The sequence below is a fragment of the Carassius auratus genome, chromosome 36 (genome assembly GCF_003368295.1).
Source record: "Carassius auratus strain Wakin chromosome 36, ASM336829v1, whole genome shotgun sequence".
NCBI classification, from domain to species: domain Eukaryota; kingdom Metazoa; phylum Chordata; class Actinopteri; order Cypriniformes; family Cyprinidae; genus Carassius; species Carassius auratus.
In genome coordinates, this window is record NC_039278.1 from 19,685,713 (window position 1) to 19,705,836 (window position 20,124).

The 20,124-nt window shown below is 40.6% G+C and overlaps 3 protein-coding genes across 8 annotated transcripts in view; 2 read left to right on the top strand and 1 right to left on the bottom strand.

The window, feature by feature from the left end:
- Positions 1-2,882: 2,882 nt before the first annotated feature.
- LOC113055567 (centriolar coiled-coil protein of 110 kDa-like) lies at positions 2,883-7,397 on the top strand. Of its 3 annotated transcripts, none has more exons than XM_026221963.1 (11): positions 2,883-3,051; positions 3,139-3,384; positions 3,456-3,548; positions 3,618-4,845; positions 5,051-5,136; positions 5,721-5,858; positions 5,931-6,044; positions 6,126-6,209; positions 6,289-6,405; positions 6,827-6,891; positions 7,100-7,397. In XM_026221963.1, exons 2-11 carry the CDS (start codon positions 3,238-3,240, stop codon positions 7,218-7,220), a joined length of 2,193 nt encoding a protein of 730 aa, XP_026077748.1. In that variant the 5' UTR covers positions 2,883-3,051; positions 3,139-3,237; the 3' UTR covers positions 7,221-7,397. The 3 variants fall into 3 exon arrangements, with proteins under 3 accessions (XP_026077748.1, XP_026077747.1, XP_026077749.1); XM_026221962.1 differs by having other exon boundaries at positions 2,885-3,051; positions 3,146-3,384; XM_026221964.1 differs by having other exon boundaries at positions 2,887-3,051; positions 3,146-3,384; positions 5,934-6,044.
- Positions 7,398-11,526: 4,129 nt separating this feature from the next.
- On the top strand, positions 11,527-18,198 carry LOC113055569 (serine/arginine-rich splicing factor 11). 4 transcript variants are annotated; one of them, XM_026221967.1, is made up of 13 exons: positions 11,648-11,780; positions 13,571-13,884; positions 13,986-14,106; positions 14,303-14,412; positions 14,487-14,576; positions 14,658-14,707; positions 15,688-15,818; positions 15,886-15,961; positions 16,039-16,152; positions 16,254-16,343; positions 17,189-17,281; positions 17,355-17,520; positions 17,595-18,198. In XM_026221967.1, the coding sequence occupies exons 5-13, from the start codon at positions 14,487-14,489 to the stop codon at positions 17,766-17,768; spliced, it is 984 nt and encodes a 327-aa protein (XP_026077752.1). In that variant the 5' UTR covers positions 11,648-11,780; positions 13,571-13,884; positions 13,986-14,106; positions 14,303-14,412; the 3' UTR covers positions 17,769-18,198. The 4 variants fall into 4 exon arrangements, with proteins under 4 accessions (XP_026077751.1, XP_026077753.1, XP_026077752.1 ...); XM_026221966.1 differs by lacking the exons at positions 13,571-13,884; positions 13,986-14,106 and adding an exon at positions 12,883-13,016 and having other exon boundaries at positions 11,527-11,780; XM_026221968.1 differs by lacking the exons at positions 13,571-13,884; positions 13,986-14,106 and adding an exon at positions 12,748-13,016 and having other exon boundaries at positions 11,646-11,780.
- A 194-nt stretch (positions 18,199-18,392) lies between these two features.
- The window catches only part of LOC113055568 (ankyrin repeat domain-containing protein 13C), a 12,379-nt gene continuing 10,647 nt past the window's right edge, over positions 18,393-20,124 (bottom strand). The window contains exon 13 of the mRNA XM_026221965.1: positions 18,393-19,440. Within this exon, the coding sequence (XP_026077750.1) occupies positions 19,310-19,440 (131 nt within the window). The 3' untranslated portion in view covers positions 18,393-19,309. The remainder of the gene's footprint in view (positions 19,441-20,124) is intronic.

The window sequence follows — 20,124 nt, forward strand, 5'->3', positions numbered from 1 at the left end:
ACAAAACTAGAAAGTAATTTTTTTTACCCCATTGGCAAATACATTTTCTTGCTTTATGCATAAACTTACTTAATTTTGATGCATTTTCCAGAAAATTTGGATCCAAATATTGAGTTTATGCTTAAAACCAGAAAAAAGGTCAGACTCACTTAATTTTTTTATTTTTGTAAGACTTAAAATCATAAGAGAGTTTATGTTTAAAACAAGACAAAAATCATACAATGGGGTCAGAAAAATGAATTTGTTTTTCTTATGAATTAAGCAGATTTTATTCTTTTTTTTCTTTTTCTTTTTTTTTAAGCATTAACTCACTTAATTTTGAAAGCATTTTTCCGAAAACAGGGCTTAAAATCTTTAAATGAATTTAGGATTAAAACAAGAACAAATATCTGCCAACGACTCAAAAAAATCATACTGAATCAAAAAAATATATATATTTTCATCAGCAGATTTCTCTTCATTCATGCTTAAAAACAAGTAAAAAATGTCTTTTGTTTTTCCTTTCAATAAAGTAGATTTTTCAGTAAATATTTATTCTTGTTTTAATCATAAACTCACCTAATTTTTAATAACTCACCTTTTTTTCCTCTGAAATAAATGCATGTTGATCTTAGCAATCTTTAGACATTTGCACTGGAAAACAAGCCAAAAATACAGAGAAACAGCATTTTTTGCTGACACACACACACATGTCTGGATCTCTTTAAAGTCACTCTGATCTGCTAGTAGTTCTTGGTCATTAATGCAGGTGTTTGTGGTGATTGATGGAGGTCAGCGGAGTGGTCATCTGTTGCCGGGCGGAGCCTTTGAATCCTTGGCTTTGTCCTACTTCTCCCAGAAACTCTCCCAGATTATCTTGAGTTTTATTGGTTCTTGTGACGGCCGATGTGTTTCTGCTCGTTCTCTCTCAGGCCTCGTGGGACACACATGAAGACGTTTCATTTCAGGTAGAAGAGAAACAAGCCCGAGTGTATGATCTTCTTCAGGTGATTTAAGCTGTTCGCTGGTAAAGGTTTCATTCATTATCTCTTCATCTGCTGCTAAACCCATGGGTCTTGTGACTTTAGCAGGACTCTGATCAATAAAACGAGGAAAGAGCACGGTTAAAAGTTCTCTGAACCGGAAATAACATGATTTTAGACGCACCTCAGCTCCTTAATATTCTTCAGTCTAGCTTTTTTCCCCACTCAAAGAGCTCTTGGTCAGAAATGTCACGCTATAAATTGCTGTCGATTTTTTTGTCTTAAAAAAAGAAAATGATTTCTTTTGTTGTTTTTCTATATAGTGTGTTTATTAATATCATAGTTCTTCGTATGGGAAATATAGATGCCGTGAAAGTCCATTTAATTGTAAGTATCAACTAAGTTATTGTACTTTTGCAATTTGTAGATAAGTAAAATAATGTATTGGTATATAACGATGAACTTAACTGTATCAGTCTGGGGCGTCTTTAATTTATTGATGTATATACTGTATGTCTGTTGATATACAGCTTACTTTATTTTGTATATGACTAATAAATACATTTAGAAAAGAGGCTGGTTTGAAGGGTTTTTGTGTCTGACGCAGTGTGGCATTAATGACCTCGTTTAACATGCTTAAGAGATATTCCTGCCTTTTTTTAGGTGTGCTTTGAATAGCATTGCCACATTTTATTTATTTATTATTTTTAAATTTTTTCATGAGCGGGAGACGGAGAGAAAGAAAGAAAGGTAGCACATGACCTAGTTTGAAGCAGCTCTCGGCGGTGTATTTTTGGCCTGACATTAGTAAAACACGACCAAGTCTTGAGGGACGTCTGTGTTTACAGCCGTGTGTCTGACCCTCACTGATGTCACTTCCTGTCTAGGGTCATCTTCATCAGTGTCTTCACTCTTCGGTGTGGAATCAGATAATGCTCTCATCAGTGCAAATAAACTGGAGATTTATGATCACGACTCTTTCAATTCCTCTCAAATCTCCTGCTGTGCACAAAATATGTTAATATTTTAAATTAATAGAATTAATATTTATTGTAATTATTTACAATTATATTTATCAAAATAAATGTGCAATTAATAATTTATATATGATTCCATTTATAATTTTATTTTGTTTATTTATTTCCATGCCATGATAATTAATATTTTAAAAATTGTTTTCTCAAATACAAATTGTCCTTTCAGTTTAGGATATGCAGATATAAATTAAAAAATATATATATATATATATAAGATTAATTATGCTTAATGAACACTTTTGTATTATGTCTCTACATTTAGTTCATTATATTTCTGTCTAGTTTTGGATCAAACATTATAATAACCTCTGAATCTTGACTGCTGATTGGTTAGTATTAGATGAATATCAAAATTTTACATTATTAAAATGTAATTCTCAATTTGGTTTATGATTTTATTAAAGCTTTAATCTAAGGAAATCATACATATGAATCATACATTGTAATATTTCTGAACATTTTAATGAAATTTTTTTTGTAAAAGAATTCATATTTTTTTCTTAATGTGTTGAGACCATAGACTGCTACACAGCTTTAAACAACTACACAGTTTATTTCGTTAGATCTGATGCACAGTGAATTAAACATAACGTTTTATATCAAATAATAACAGCTGATTTTTTTAATGCTTTATTTGATAATTCAGTACAAAATAAGAACACGATAAATAAATATAACGAGAAAGATGGAAAATGAACAATGACGTCATCCGTTCATCCGGGTCTCCAGTGGGCGCTAGAGCCTCTTTCCCGCTCATATGAGCGCTTGAATGCAGCGTCCAGTAAAACACGGACTGGATTATTAACGGCATATTAGGTTTAAAAATACTTTGTTTTACTAACAAACTAAACCGAGACCTGTAATATAATATACGGATTAACAAAATCAATTTTTGCGTTATACGTTGAAATGTTGTTTAGATTTAAACGTCCGGATTAAAAAGGAGAAGTCCGGATCCTACTGAAGAGAAACTCCAGTCCGGTTTTAACGGTCGTTATTGTGAGCGGAAGCGCTCGAGCGTAAACAGACTGACACAACATCCACAAACACAGGTAACGTTAAACATGATTTAACTTTAAAACCTCTGCTTCACACTGTTAAAAGCTTCAGTGAAGTAGTTTACTGAAGTCTGTGTTCAATTCTCAGGAGATCCTAACAAAGGAAACCGAGTCCGTTAGTCGAGTTCATGTCGTGATTCCTGTCAGTTTCCGCGTGTTCCGTGAGCGGAATCTCCTCGGATGTGTTTCAGAGTCATGGAGAATTACGACGATTTTATCCGGAGCCGTTATAACACTCTCAATGATGAAGATGATGAAGATGAAGATGAACCCCTCACACCTTCATCACTGATCGTGTTTCGTGGAGCTCGTGTTCTTCCTCCTCTGGTACGCGCATCATCCTCATCCTCGTCCTCTCATTATATATGCAGATATGTTAATGAGTGTGTGTTTATCAGCTTAATGAGCAGGAGCGAACCGAGATGAGACAACTGAGAGAAGCAGCCGTGAGTCTGATGAAGAGGAGGAGAGAGGAAGAGTCTCACATCAGCGTGAGTTTGCTTTCTCATAGAGATAGTGTTGAAATCAGCTCGTGTTTCTAGATGTAGTTGTTTCTTCAGTCCACAGACCCGAGTGATGACATCACAGACTGTGACATCATCACCTCATCCGCTCCGCTGACGTCAACGGCTCATGACGACCGATCGTCCAATCAGCCGCGAGCGTCTCCGGAGGACGATTCGCCGGAGAACACCCAGATCACGGTTCTGTTCGAGAACCACGAGACGCACGGGCCTCGGGACACCACGAGGAATACGACGACGATGATGTCATCAGGCTACGTGACCAATGACGACACGGACGTCGCCGGGCGCTCCGGCCGGACGGAAGCGTCAGGATGTGACATCATCAGTCACGCGCCAGTAGACGGAGCGACTTTAGAGGAGGAGATCGTAGCACCGCTTCCCAAGCCAGCGGGAGATCCGTCATCTGACCCGGATGAAGGTCCATATCGAACGAGCCTTCAGAACCTACTGAAGAAGTCCCAGGAGTACCGGCGGCGCCAGCGTCTGCTGCGCAGTCAATCCAGAGCCGCGGAGGAGCACAATCTGTCCGATAAAGAGAACCAGGAGATCCTGCACACACAGATGTGTCGCACGGAGGGAGACGCCAGCACGGATCAATGCCACGCTCTTCCTGCAGAGCTTCCTGTTACAGACTCCACACAGAAGTCCAGATCGTCCTCGGCTGCCAGATTCACCAACATCCCCACGCCCAAGTTCTGCTTAAGTCCTGTGCGCTGCAAAAGACGGAGCCGGATTCCTGGTCTGGTTCGGAGAGCTTTGGGCAGACCGGCTCCGACTCTGATTGGTTCGTCTGATGGGGGCGGCAATGATACGATGATGTCATCGCAGACGGAGCAGATCACTCAGCTAGAGCTGAACCTGTCCAGCCTTAAAGCACTGATCTCAGACCTGGAGTCGACGCTCACGCTCTCACAGACGGAGAGCCCCACCGACGACGGCCAGAAACGACCCCCCACCGTCACTTTCAGCGAAACAGTCACCGCTAAGGATTGTGGGGTGGGTCAAGAGAACCCGACGTCCATCCGTTCGCTCGTGGGCGTCCTCGCAGACACCAGCAATTGTTCTGTGGATGAAGCAGGAAGCTCTGTGATTGGCTCGTCTTACGACGTGGACGTCCCGTCCGGCTTGTGGAAGCAGCTGACCCCTGAGATTGGAGGTCATGAGGGCGTGTCTCGAGTCAAACGAAGGCTCCTGATGAATGAGGACGCGGCGTTAAGTCCTGGACGGGAGACAGGAAGTGCGCTCTGCAGCACACCCAGAGGTGAGAAACTAATCTAGACGTTCCTAACATTTGATAGAAAATCTGATCGACAGTGTTGAGGTCGTTGTCATATTTGAATACTGAACTGTGATTGGTGCATCTTTTTATCTCTTCACAACATTCTATGATTTCACGCAGATTAAATGTTCAGTGATGTGTGTGTGAAGCATCATAGGTGATTAACTCTGGAGTGTGATGTGCTCAGGGCTGCAGGCGTCTGCGCAGATGCAGGAGGATCAGGTGACGGCTCTGATGGAGGAAGAGTGCAGACAGCAGCAGGATCTACTGCAGGTTAGCAGTACACTACAGCGCAGTGTTGCATGTGAATCACTGGTGCTCAAACAGCAGGTCATGGGTTCACTTCCCAGAGAATGCATGAACTGATAACATGTATGCCTTGAAATACAGTGAGGGTCGCTTTGGAAACAGTTGTCTGCTGAATGCATGCATGTAAATGAGTGTAAATCACTGGATACGTGTTTCTCCTTCAGGTCCTGTAGCCGCTTGTGTCCTGATGCTATTAATTACTGTAATGTATGCATGGAGCAGTGTGTTTGTATTAGCGAGCATCTGTGTGTGTGTGTTCGCTGTGGGAACTGACACAGAAAATGAGGATAACTGTGTTGAATTCACGAGTGCTGAACACACCTGTCTGTCTGTCTGTCTGTCTGTGTTCTGCTTCCTGTAGTATTCTCTCGCTCTCTCGTTTTAAAGTGTTTTATTTGCATGGCAGGATTGTTTGTTGAAGCAGAAGAGACTCCTTTAGAAAACATAAAAACATCTGAACATTACTGACACTAGAGGCTACTCTGAAGTGAGCTGTTTGTGTTATACGTGATGATTGATGTGTGTGTGTGTGTGTGTGTGTGTCTCAGTCTTTAGCGCTGCGGTACCAGTTCCTGCGGAGCGTGTCCTTCCCGTGTCCCAGCGCAGGCTCACGTCTGGAGGACACGCCGTCCTCCCTCACCGCCTCTTCTGTCTGCACACACACTGAGCTTACAGACGCCTCACGGGTAACACACACACACACACACACACAGATCACGAAGGCAGTGTGTAATGAGTGCTGATCATCTGTCTCTCAGCAGTCCTGTGTCCCGGTGTCCTGTCGCCCTCTGCTGGCCGCGGTACTGAGGGGCTTCCTGACCCGTCGCCTCCTGCGCACTGACCGCGTGTCACAGCTCATCACCACCATCACGGTGAACCACACACACACCTCAGCTAGCATATAGATGAATCATTCCTCCACCTCTGAGCTCACGTGATCTGACGTGTTTCAGGACACACGGATGTTCCTGCAGTCGTTGACGGAGGTGAGCTGCAGCAAACACGACGTCCTGCTGCAGGAGCGTGTCTCACTACAGGTCAGAGCTGCTCTAGAAACCCAGCGGACGAGAGGATGACGCTCACATGACTCTAAACACGTCTCTGTTTGATCATCAGCTGCGAGCGGCGCGGGACGAGCTGCACCAGATCTTCTTCAGCATGAGCTCCTCTGATCAGATGAAGATGATCCGCTGCGACCGACAGCTGAGCAGAGAACGCCAGCTCAGAACACACGTCAGCAAATACCACCTACTGCTTTCATTTAGGGGCTTTTAGAATTGTTTGTACTTTTGTGGGGTGATTAGATATTTTTATTTATTTTTGTACAATTTTATTTTATTTTTATTATTTATTTTTTTCAGAATAGTTTATTTGTATTATTATTTGTTGGGTGGTTAGATATTTTTTGTATTATTTTTTTATTTTATTTTATTTTCAGGATAGTTTCTTTGTATTATTTGTGGGTTGGTTAGATATTTGAATTTACTTTTTGTGATTTGTGTTTTTTCAGGCATAGATTTTTTTATATATTTTTTGAGTGGTTAGAAATTTTAAGTGATTTGACATTTCTCTTTCTTTGAGTATATATTAGAGATGAATGTGAGTTGATGTGATGGTTGGATGAGGGGATGTTAGTTTGTTCTGTGTGTTTCAGGATCATAAAGTGAAGGGATCTCTCTCTGCTGCCACCAGAAAAGCTTTAGAACGCAAGAAACTCAAGTGAGGGAATAAACACTCATCACATCACATTTAGGGCCTTGTGAAATCAGTTGTATTTGTTTTTCAAATTCAGTTTTTCTGGATTGCATTTGAATTTCTTGACCTGAGCGTCATGCTGGTTTTTCCTGTTTACTGCAGATGTAGAGTTGAGATGTGAAATACTGATGAGGCTAATCTTAAAGCTCATCATCTGTAATGTGTTCATCAGGTTACAGAGGAAGACGGCTGACAGGAAGAAGTTTTCTCCGTCCAGTGAGGACACATGGAAGCTGGTGCCAAAGATCTGTCGGGTCTCAAAGAAGATCACGCCGTTACGCGGAGAGCGATGAAGGCCAAGCCCTCTTCAGTTTTATACTCGTTTTTATATTGTCTTTAAACACTATACCAGTTATTGAATGTAGTTTTATTTATATTTTTTTCTAGAATTCTCTGTATGTCTTGTAGCTTCAGAACTGCTTTTCTGGCTGGATTTATCTTTGGACACTTTAATAAATTGTTATACTTGTTGTATTTTGTCATTTATGAAATGAACCAAAAGATCTAAAACATGACTTTTCATCTTTTTTTATTGTAAGCAATTTGAAAAAAAAAACTTTTTTTTTTCTTTTGTACTTTGGCTTCTTTAAGCTTGTGATAACCGTAAGCAAAAGCAGGTTTATGAACACTGATGATCTAGAATAACTTTTTTGTGTGTGTTTTATTTAAAAAAAAAAAAAAAATGTAGAAGTGAGTCTAGACAGAAGCCTATATGAATTTTCATGTAAAAATGTTTTCTGTCAAATACATTTAAGAGAATGACATTAACCTTTTAACAGGGGCGGATCTAGAAAAATATTGATGGGGCGAGAAGGGGGCAGGAATTTTTGAAGGTTGGCAGCATATGGCAGACTCCATATCGAGATTTGATTAAATGCTCTACTTTTGATTTATTCATTTAAACATGGCCGAATTCCGTGACGTTCTACTTAATACAGCACTTTCCATTTCCGCGATTCAATCCCTGCAGCTTTTCAAACACATGGGTGATTTTATGAATGAAAGTGTGAAAGTTCTGACACAAAAGAAGTTATGTATCCTCACCACTGATCTATAATATATAATATATATATATATAGCTCAGTGATCCTCACGCTTTTTAAAAGTGGTTAACTATGTTTGACAGGTGCAATATTTGAAAATCGTAAATGATTTACTTATTTTTTAAATTACATTAATATCTGAAATTATGTCAGAGTTCGGAGCGGGATCGCGAATCATTTGAGTCAGTTCGGGAGTTCAAAGCGGGTTCGCGAATCATTTGAGTCAGTTATGGGGATCGCGAATCATTTGAGTCAGTTTGGGAGTTCGTAGCGGGATCGCGAATCATTTGAGTCAGTTACAGGGATCGCGAATCATTTGAGTCAGTTCGGGAGTTCGGAGCGGGATCGCGAATCATTTGAGTCAGTTCGGGAGTTCAAAGCGGGTTCGCGAATCATTTGAGTCAGTTATGGGGATCGCGAATCATTTGAGTCAGTTTGGGAGTTCGTAGCGGGATCACGAATCATTTGAGTCAGTTCGGGAGTTCGTAGCGGGATCGCGAATCATTTGAGTCAGTTCGGGAGTTCGGAGCGGGATCGCGAATCATTTGAGTCAGTTTGGGGATCTGAAATCATTTGAATCAGTTCGGGAGTTCGTAGCGGGATCGCGAATCATTTGAGTCAGTTATAGGGTTCGCGAATCATTTGAGTCAGTGGGGATCGCAAATCATTTGAATCAATTCGAGAGTTCGGAGAGGGATCACGAATCATGACAGATTAGCGCTAGTAAATTTTCAAATTGGCCATAACCTTTAATTCGTTGCTGCCAACTGGGGTGGCAGCAGGGGTGGCAAGGCTTTCTTTTAGGGTGACATTTGCCATCCTATGCCACCCTGGTAAAACGTATATTTTGATTCAATTTAATTTATATTTTCCGTCGTATAATGCGTACATATTCTTCTCATTTAAATAATCTAAATACAATCTGATGTTTCATTGACAATTTGCAAACAGCTTGTTGAAACGGTTCATGACGTCACGAGTCCAGAATCAGCGGAGAATCACGAGGTCCTGAACCCCAGCAGAGCACAGAAACAATAATCCAGAAATAAATAGTGAGGAACTGAAGATATGGTGTGTAAAGTGTTGGTCTTTGATACAGTTCTGTCCCACCGCTTCTCTGTTTCTCAGGTTCAAAACACAGACGACAGACACACTGAACAACCACAAAACAATAAAAAAATGAAAACACAGCTGTACATCACAGAAATAAATTACACTTTAACAGAGATTCCCACAGAAAACAGCTGTTTTACATTAGAATAACATTTCAGAATTTTTACTGTATTTCTGATCAAATAAATGCAGCCCTCCTGAACAGAAGAGACTTTAATTATTTAAAACTTTTGACTGGTAGTGTATAACATATGTGCCTATATAAAATAATTATTCACCGAATAGTGACCCGTCAGGATAGTGATCTTCACCTGCTGTGGCAAACCAGCCAACAGGTGCTCTGAGACAACAGCACACACCAGGTGACACACACACACACACACACACAGGTCACTATGGGTTTGTGATGAGCCCCTAAACCCACCATTTCTTATCGTTGACATGACTTCTGCTCGCGTGATTGACACACCGGATGTACACGTGCTAGTGTTTCAAAACAAAAAGATTATTAATTTTTTTTTTAAAATGCATTTACTACACTTTCATTTTTTATTCTATTTAATTTTTGGTTTATTTTTTAAGGCATTTACACTTTGAAAATATATACTGCACTGAATGCAACATTACGTTTTTGTATATACATTTTTAATTTAGGCTTCTACTTGATGACAAACCCAAAATGAGTGTGTCTCAGGTGCTCCGTAAAGTTAGTTACTAAACCTACAACCAAACAAAAGTCAAACATTTTCATTACTTTAAATAAAATAAACGTATATAACAAAATAATAATATATCAGTTAACTAAAACCAAATCCTTGAAAACATTTTTGTAACTTAGAATAACAAAATATTAATAAATAAGCTAATTTTATAATAAAATAATTAAGACTAAAACTATGCTCGCTCTCTCTATAAAAATACTTTCTCAAAATATAAAAAAAGACAAAAATACTTTATATTAAAATAATATATAAAAAAACATAAAGCCTCATACACACTATGTCTCGTAACTTTGAACGCTCCTCTGGCTTCAGTTGTGTTTTTATTTATTTTGGTGACGTATAAATAAAGTCTTCCCATCTGCCTGCACTTGAGTCTTCGCCTCTTGCGATCCGTGACACTACGTCCTTAATAACAATGGATGAAAAGTTTAGAGCCCTACTGATGATTAAGTCTAGAGTGTGTCCACCTTTGTGTGTGGGTCCATGTACATGCTGAATCGACAGGTAAAAAAAAGCCTCAAGTCCAAATATTCATTTATCACCAATTAACCGTTTGACAAACACTTCCTGCTTCCATGTCCAGATCTGAATTAAAAAAAATCTCAAACATGCCCCGAAGTGCCGATCTGAATCAACCGAGTCGCGAACAGGCTCCGAAGTGCCGATCTGAATCAACCGAGTCGCGAACAGGCTCCGAAGTGCCGATCTGAATCAACCGAGTCGCGAACATGCTCCGAAGTCCCGATCTGAATCAACCGAGTCGCGAACAGGCTCCGAAGTCCCGATCTGAATCAACCGAGTCGCGAACAGGCTCCGAAGTCCCGATCTGAATCAACCGAGTCGCTAACATGCTCCGAAGTGCCGATCTGAATCATCCGAGTCGCGAACAGGCTCCGAAGTGCCGATCTGAATCAACCGAGTCGCGAACAGGCTCCGAAGTGCCGATCTGAATCAACCGAGTCGCGAACAGGCTACGAAGTCCCGATCTGAATCAACCGAGTCGCGAACAGGCTCCGAAGTGCCGATCTGAATCAACCGAGTCGCGAACAGGCTCCGAAGTGCCGATCTGAATCAACCGAGTCGCGAACAGGCTCCGAAGTCCCGATCTGAATCAACCGAGTCGCGAATATGCTCCGAAGTCCCGATCTGAATCAACCGAGTCGCGAACAGGCTCCGAAGTCCCGATCTGAATCAACCGAGTCGCGAACAGGCTCCGAAGTCCCGATCTGAATCAACCGAGTCGCGAACAGGCTCCGAAGTGCCGATCTGAATCAACCGAGTCGCGAACAGGCTCCGAAGTCCCGATCTGAATCAACCGAGTCGCGAATATGCTCCGAAGTCCCGATCTGAATCAACCGAGTCACGAACATGCTCCAAAGTCCCGATCTTAATCAACCGAGTCGAGAACAGGCTTCGAAGTCTATGATATTTATATTTATATATATATATATATATATATATATATATATATATATATATATATATATATATAGGAATATATAAATTTTCCATATAAACACATAATCATAAATAAAAAAATATATGTTACATATAAAAAAATTACTTTTTATTTTATGTATTTATTGTAATTTGACATAATTTTCCTGATATTTCAGCCCAGATTAATCATCTCGATGTACTTTGAAACGATTGTACGTTTCTGTAACGCGCCCTGAGGACTTGTATTTTGAAATCGACTCCGTGCGCCGCCATGTTCCAGCGAGCACGCGCGCCATTAGACACAGCCGCGGGCCGCGAGACGGTTGACTCGGTTCGCTGAGGAGAAATCCAGCGAGAATCGCGTTTCTACCGCACGGATTTAAATGTCTATCGATTGACACTCGTCAGCCACAATGACGTCCAGCACCAGTGTGATCCAGGTGACGAACGTGTCGCCGAGCAGCACCGCGGAGCAGATGCGAACCCTGTTCGGCTTCATCGGAACCATCGACGAGCTCAGACTCTTTCCTCCAGAGTGAGTAGAAAGCGCTCAAAACACGTCCATCAGGAAACAAAAACACCAAAATACGTGTATTTCATAAGAGAGAGAGCTAACGTTATATAACACGCGTGAATATATTCATCCCGGTTAACGTTACATATAAATCTAACGTCAGGGTTTCACATCAAAACCCGCCAATCGCGTTCAGGCGTTAAAATACACGCTTTTTTGGCGGGGTTCCACATTTAAAATACTCATTCCTCGCTAAATATCTCTCGATCAACTGACGATACACAAACAAGAACTCGGCAGTTCAACTGCTTTTCATCATGTTTACTCGTAATCTAGTTAATCGTTTATCACCAGGCCTCCTCGGGATGAATTCTGACCATTAAAACACTAATTATTGGTGTTTGATTCGCTTATTAGAGCGTAGTTTCGCTTTATTGTTCAAAGCGCCATGCGTCGTTTAACAGACGTACGCGATGACGTCACACGTTCATGGGTTTCCGTAGGTCTTTAAAAAAGCTTTTTAAGTCCCCCTTCAACAAATCAAGGACAGAAGCAGAACGTTAGTAGCTGAGATTGCTCTTACATTGTAAAGAAACATTTATAGGTCATGTATTGTGTTGTATTCAATTTAAATGTCTGTAATATGATTATTTACTTGGTCTTGAAGGGTAGAGCGACGTACTAAAAATGAGTTTGCAGTATTCCGCACAGGCCAGTAGGTGGCGACGTCACTTTATAAAGAACAGCTTCACTAAACGTGTATTTTACGTAAAGACATTAATGGAATCCTTTTCAAACACTTGAGCTCTGACACCCGTTGTCTAAAGCTTGTATGTTGGCGTGTAAATGTCCTGCTGAACACATGAAAAGTGTTCAGTTTAAGCTCAGGAACACCGATGCGTGTCGTTTCAAGGCCTGGCGTCTGATTGTAGGTTCTCCACTAGCTAACTTCTGTTCTGTGCTTCTGTTGTGTTCCACCATCGAAAAGCGTCTGGCGTGGTCATATCTGCAGTGAAGGTAGGCCGTCGGCGGAGCTAAGACCGAGCTCAGGTGCTGAAGCGTGACTGTTTGACTGCAGAGCCTTGTGTGTACATCTCGCAAAAGCATCTATATTTTCTTTCAGTGATTCTCCCTTGCCTGTGACTTCACGTGTGTGTTTTGTAAAGTTCGCCGAGCCGGAGTGCGTCGGAGTGTCCCAGCATCTGACCAACACCGTGTTCGTGGACCGAGCCCTGATCGTCGTCCCCTTCGCCGAAGGTTTGTGCAGCTCTCTGTCCATCTTCCCGTTCATCCTGCGATCCATCCCTTCGCTGTAGCAGGTGTATATCCCAGAAGCCCGAGGGGCAGGAGCGGATGTTTAACTCACTGCCTCCATTAAACTTTTCTCTTTGTCATTTGTGTGTGTGATTTTATAGAGCCGGCAGATGTCTGAGAGTGACCCTGTAGACAAATAAACACGGCCGGCCGGTCCACGTGTTTCCCTGCAGTAAACTAGTATCACAGACAGAGATAATCGCTCTCTGTTCAAGCACTGCACTCATGTTTAGACTCAGAATCTTTCTGCATTGCATGCTAATAAAGTACGGTAAGATGCGCTGTAGTGCATGAGTGTTTAGCTCAGCGCGTTTGATAGGGCTTTCCTCTGCGATTGTGAACTCTCTCCAACATCCCTTTAACATTATCAGCCGCTTTTAGCTTGTTTTTATGAGTAAGAGTCAGGTCTAGAATGCTTTTGTTCCTCTCCACATGACTGAAAAGGCCTGAGAAGCTTTTTAACGGTCGTTTCTGTTTTTTGTTGTTGTGTTTTCCAGTTTTTTCCCTGGTTCTGCACGTCCTGTAAACCAGGCCCAGCAGAAAATGCCACCCAACAGTTTTGTCTCCTGCAGCTTGTCTCTCTCTCATATTCTCTCTCTCTCTCTCTCTCTCTCTCTCTCGTGTGTGTGTGTGTGTGTGTGTGTGTGAGAGAGATGTATTAATTCCAGAGGCTCTCACCAAACATTAAGTCGTTTAACTCTAGTTCTGTTCCTCTTCAGCATTTGACACACACACAGAGTTTAGTTTTAGAAGTTTATTCTGTTTCAGATCAGCTTTAGCTCGTAAAGCGATGTTATTTGCATTGGTAATGGTAAGTCATGTCATCAGTGGATTGATGAACTGTCATGTGATGCTGACACCCGAATCATAAACTCTGTTTTGTCTATCTTGATGTCTCTGTGTGCTTTATAGCGAAGCAGCCGACCTGAATCGCTTGTTCATTATACCACTTATGAAACTTGAGAGCACATCCCAGTGGAGATCCGGCTGTGCTTGCTTACATTTGGTTCATGACTTAAAAAATCAAGTTCAGGTGATAACATCTTGGCAGTGTGTCTAGTGTCATTTGCTTTTCTTGTAGTACTGTGCACTATTTGTTAAGGGACCTCATGTGTTAGCTTCCTCTGACGAAGCGAGTTCTGAAGTCAGAGCAAATGTAAAGAGAAAGTCTGTCTGTGTGTGGCGTGAGAAGCGTGGCGTGCTCTGATTGGGCCGTTTCCGTCCTGCAGGAGTGATTCCTGACGAATCCAAGGCTCTGTCGCTGCTGGCTCCAGCCAATGCCGTCGCAGGATTGCTGCCCGGAGGCGGGCTCCTCCCGACACCCAACCCCGTCACATCTGTGAGTGTCAGTCAGTGTCTCCAGACGAGCGGCGCTCTGCTCTGTAATCATGCTGAGGTTTTGTCTGTCCTCAGATGGGTGGTGTTTCTCTTGGAGGTCTTGGAGGGCCGAACTTGGACCCCATGGCAGCTCTGGCCCTGGCGGCACCCAATATAAACACTCAGGTTTGACGCCTCTCGGCTCCTTCATCAAAGACCCTGCTACAGAACTATTTTAACTGATGGTTGATGTGTTTTTCTTCTTAGGCTTTGTCAGCCGAGCAGCTTATGAAGCTGATGGCATCCATAGACCCCAAGTAAGTCCTTCAGTGTCAAGCGTTTACTCTGGTTTTAGGATTATTATTATTATTATTATTATTATTATTATTATTATTTTTTTTTTTTTTTTAACTTTTCTGGATCACGTTTTATTGGTGAATAAAATGTAACCATGTCTTATTGAAATTATGAATCACAAAATTTCAATAAGACCTTGTGAAATCTTTTTTTTTTCCATCACAAATAAAAAAAGTTTTTCTTCAAACTAAAATTATAAAACAAAAATATAAAATATTTGTATTTATTAGTTTTTTTTTTTTTTTGCACCCTTGATTTCTTTCTAAAATCTAATAGCATGTTTAATTAATTGAAATTATACATTCAACAATATTAAGTTTAACAAAAAAAAATCACGTCGCTATGAAATCACTTTTTTTTTTTAAGTGTAGTTTTATTTTCCTGGATTTCATAATTTCTGTTTTAATTCATTTATTTTTTTACATAAACCATTAGAAGTACGTCTAAGCAACTGAATTCATAAACTTTAATATTTATAAAATCGTCCCAATAACAGCCATATTAAAAAAAAATTTTGTGTAGAAACTAAATTTTTTAATCTTTTAATGCTGATAATCAAATGAAGTCATAAAAAGATTTAAATAATCGTTGTAATCAAATTAATATTTTCAAATTAGTGTTTTAATTCGATATATATTTTTATAGTACAGTACTAATTTTATTTTTCATAATGTCAAAGTAAAACGATCTTTTGGTGCTTTCATGTGAAGAGCTTTCGATGTTTTCTAAAATTAAATGCTGAAATACTCACTGCTCGATCACACAGAGGCACACAGATCACATATTTCTATTTATATCGAGCGTATTCTCCTTCTCTCATGCTTTATTCGTCTGAAACGGTCCCATAGTTGAGATCCTCACAGTTATCCTGTGAATCCCATTCTGATGTGTGACTGTGGTGCTTCAGCGTGTTCTCCTCAGTCTCTTGCTGTGTTTCCAGGCTGAATCATCTGGCCTCGGGGCTCAACCTGAGCTCTGGACTGAAGACAGACTCCAACAAAGAGATCGAAGAAGCCATGAAGAGAGTGAGAGAAGCGCAGTCTCTGATCTCCGCCGCCATCGAGCCCGGAAGTGAGTGACTCAGGTGCTAGATCAGGGAAACTGAAACGACACTGTGCTAAAGATATTGCTTCCTCAGGTAAGAAGGATGATAAACGCAAGCGCTCCAGGTCCAGATCCCGGCGCAGGAGGTCCAGGTCCCGCTCCAGACACAGGTTTGTGGAGTCGTCTCGATCGTTCGGCTGAGATGCATGTGTGATCAGGGTCTGATGTGCGTTTGCTGTGAGCGCAGGAGGTCTAAGAGTCACTCCAGACGCAGATCTGGCTCCAGGAGCAGGAGGAGGTCCAAGAGCCCCAGGAGGAGGAAGTCTCACTCCAGGGACCGCGGCAGACGCTCCAGGTCCAGGTGAGGACGGGTGAAAGCATCTCAAGCTGTTCAGTCAAGTAGCGTACGGTGAAATCTCTTGACTGTCGTCGACTGGATCTTTGTGTTTGTTTCTGGTGTAGAGATCGGAGGAAGGATGACAAGAGCAGAAAACGTTCAAAGACTCCACCCAAGAGCTACAGCAGCGCCAGACGCTCTCGCAGCACCAGCCGGTGAGTGCCCGAAAACACCTCCAGTTCATAATCAGGAAGCCTGCTCACAAGATAAATCCGTGTCAACCCAAGAAAAAGAATTGCCTTTGTGTGATTTATTGGTTTCTATTTTTTATGAATGTTTTAACACAGAACATGCATTTTTTTTTTTTTAATGCATCTTGGAAGGATATTAGAATTCATCCTATTTCAAAGATTGTGTATAATGTCTATATATTGTTAAATTACTGCATACAATTGATTTAAATTGTTACTTTTGAGTTTTCCATGAATGTAGCCTTTGATGCTGATATGGCATAAAACTATACTAAGTTTAACAAATACATTTTTAACTTGTTATATTTTCCCAAATTCTGTGATTTCAGTTTTAATTAAAATTTTCCCCCTTTTGGTTTGCATTTTAATTGTTTTAATAACTTTAACTATTTAGTAAGTTAATTTATACACTATTAGAGCGTTATAAAATATTTTATCTTAAGTTTTAATTTTTAGGTTTATGATGTAATACAATTTCATAAAAAAAATTAATGTTTCTAATATAGAAAAATATACATTTTATTATTTTGGCTCCAGAGGTTTACTGTTAAAATAAAAACATGAACTAAAAAATCCTCAGCATTTTATTATTATCTTTACTCTAAGTCTACTCCGTAAAATGGTCAAATACGACGCCCTTTGAGTTTCAGACTTAGTATTTCAGAGGAATATTCTGTCAAACCCTGGAGTCTTGTCCTGGAAGTTTGTCATTCCAGCCTTGGGTTTTCATCTTTAAAAGCACAGTGATTAAAAGTGGAAGTAAAAGACCGTGGTTTAGATCAGATGGAAACGAATGTGTCTTCCTCCAGCAAGCGGCACAGGAGAAGTCGCAGCGCGTCTCGATCACCGAAGAAGTCACGATCTCCCAAGAGGAAACTGTCCCGCTCGCCGTCTCCTCGCAGGTAACACACACACACACACATGATCACGCCTCCTTCCTCAGACCCGCTTTAACCTGGAAACACTCTCTCTCAGACACAAGAAAGAGAAAAAGAAGGACAAAGACCGTGAGCGAGACCGGAAGGACGACTGGGACAGAAATCGGGACAAAAGAGAACGTTCCGACAGCAAGAAGAGCAAAGACAAGGACCGAGACAGAGACAGAGACAGGAAGTCCGACAGCGAGAAGGGAGATGTGAAGGTACCTCTGTCTATCCGGTCAACAGCTGTGTTCACGCTCCAGTCCGGCTTCTGAGTCCTGTCTCTGTTCCGCAGGTGACCAGGGACTACGACGAGGAGGAGCAGGGCTACGACAGCGAGCACGAGAGGAACTCGGACGCCGTCTCGTCGCCGCACGCTAAAGAGCTCCGAGCGGACAGCGCAGGCCGCGGAGAGTCAGACGGACACAGTGAAGACCAGCGAGACGAAGACATGGACATGAGCGACTGAAGCGGTGTTCCAGTTCAGACCGGATCATTCCTTCGAGTTTCAGAATCTGCTGTGTGTTCTAGAGCGGTTTCTTCTCTCGCGGAACGATCTTTTCCTGTATATTTAGTGTAGGCTATGTCTGTTAGCAGTTTCTATTTAAAGAAATCACCCTCTAATTAAAAGTGCTTGGATAACATTGTCAAGCCTTGTTTTTTTTTTTTTGTTTTTTTTTTTAAATGGAATTGCGTTTGTTTTTTATAGTTAGCCTGAGTTGGTTTGTCATTTTAAACTCGTTTGTGGAATTTCGCGTAAACTGAATAACTTTTTTTCTTGCGGGTCATTCACAGTCTGTTTTTCTGTAGTGAACTCGCAAGACTGTAGTTTGCGAAGAAAATGACTTCTGTGTACTGTTTGCGATGTTATGAATTTAAAATAAAACTTCGTATAAAATTCTAGTCTGTCTGTTCCTTCGAAACCAAGGAGCATTCGTCCAAGTGTCTGTTTTCAGTTTGTAGAGCCAAAGATCATTTAATAAGTTTTGCGGTAATTGAATGCAAATATTATAAACCGTATCAATCAAGCCAGTTTTTTGTGTGCAAAATTATGAATATAATATTCTAATAAAGACAACTGGACCCCAACAAAGAAACTGATATGTGGACATTTTATTAATTACAATTCGTCATGTAAAAGTGCAGCAGGTTCATACAAGGTTCCTGCTGTACATCCGGGAGCTCAATGCATCATGGGAGAAAATCTGAAGAGTACTGAAGGCAGAAAGCAACTCTAAAGGCAGCATCAAACACAGGAAGAATAAAAAAGGAATACAGCAAGTTTCCACACTAGCCAGTAGTGCGTCAGGGAAGCGTTGCAGCTGGTTTCCATTCGGAGAAGGAAAAACGAAACGAGACACTAAAAGAGGAAACTGTCCAATGGGATATTGCTGGTGCAAACATGACAAGCTCCACATATAAAACACGTCTCTGGAACGTTTTACACCATCTCAATAAACATACTCGTCCATTATACTACATTGGAAAACATATTTAAATTTGAATTATATACATCCATCTATCAAGGTCAAAATAAAGAGCGTCCCGTCCATCGCAACATTTCTGCTACATTCACATCCATAAACGTTAGGATGAGAGAAAGCAAATGATCCGAACAAGCCCGTTTCCCATAATGCAGCAAGCAAAAGAACTGGAGGAGGAAGTGGTATTTACACAGAAATGTACATATGCATTGCTTTCTGTGACGGGTTTTAAGTCATATACAGACGCCAAGTTTACACGCTTCCTTTAAGTGAAGTATACAAGTTTGTAACAAAGATATATATATGAAAACGTGGCTTGTGTAATAATTTATAATGCCGTATTCCCTGCCAGTTACACAGAGGGGATGTGAAGCGACGCGCTCCGTGTTTCTGGTGAGGAGCTCGGTCCAGAGCTTCATCATGTAGTGATGCACGATCCCTTAGTGTCCACATGACATCTAGTGTGTCCTCTCCACCTGCGACGTCTGGAGGGAGATGGAGATGGATGAAGGGTGACGCGGGACGCTCAGAGGTCTGGGAAGCGGCTGGGATCCTCCTTGTAGTCGTTGGGAATCGTAAAAATGGAGTTGTCGAATTCGTCGTAACGGAACTCCTGAAAGGTCACGGTGGCAGTGATGGTGGGGAAAACAGGGATGTCTGAAAGAGAAGCACATCATCATCATCATCATCATCATCAGAACATACAGTATGGAGATTCTAATGCACCCAGCTTCCACATGAATCAATATTCATTTTATGTGCCATCACTGCATTAAATCATCTTCACAATATTTTACTAAATCCTGAAGAACCAAACAAGCACTTCAGGCAACATCAACTATTATAAAACTAAACTGACATTCTAGTTATTTATGCAGCAGTGTATTTTTTACAGTTTATTAGTTTACAATGTTTTTTAACAGGTCATTTTGTTTACAGTTTATTAGTTAGCATTGTGTTTTTAAAGTTTATTAGTTATGTATTACAGTTTATCAGTTTACAATGTATTATTTTTACAGTTTATTAGTTTACGATGTATTTTTTTTTACAGTTTATTAGTTTACAGTGTAATTTTTTTTTAGAGTTTATTACAATGTATTTTTAGAGTTTATTTGTTTACAATGTTTTTTTTTGTTGAGTTTTAGTTACAATGAATTTTTACAGTTTATTAGTTTTTTTACAGGTTATTTTGTTTACAGTTTATTAGTTAGCATTGTGTTTTTAAAGTTTATTAGTTTATGTATTACAGTTTATTAGTTTACAATGTATTTTTACAGTTTATTAGTTTACAATGTATTTTTACAGTTTATTAGTTACAATGTATGTTTACAGTTTATTATA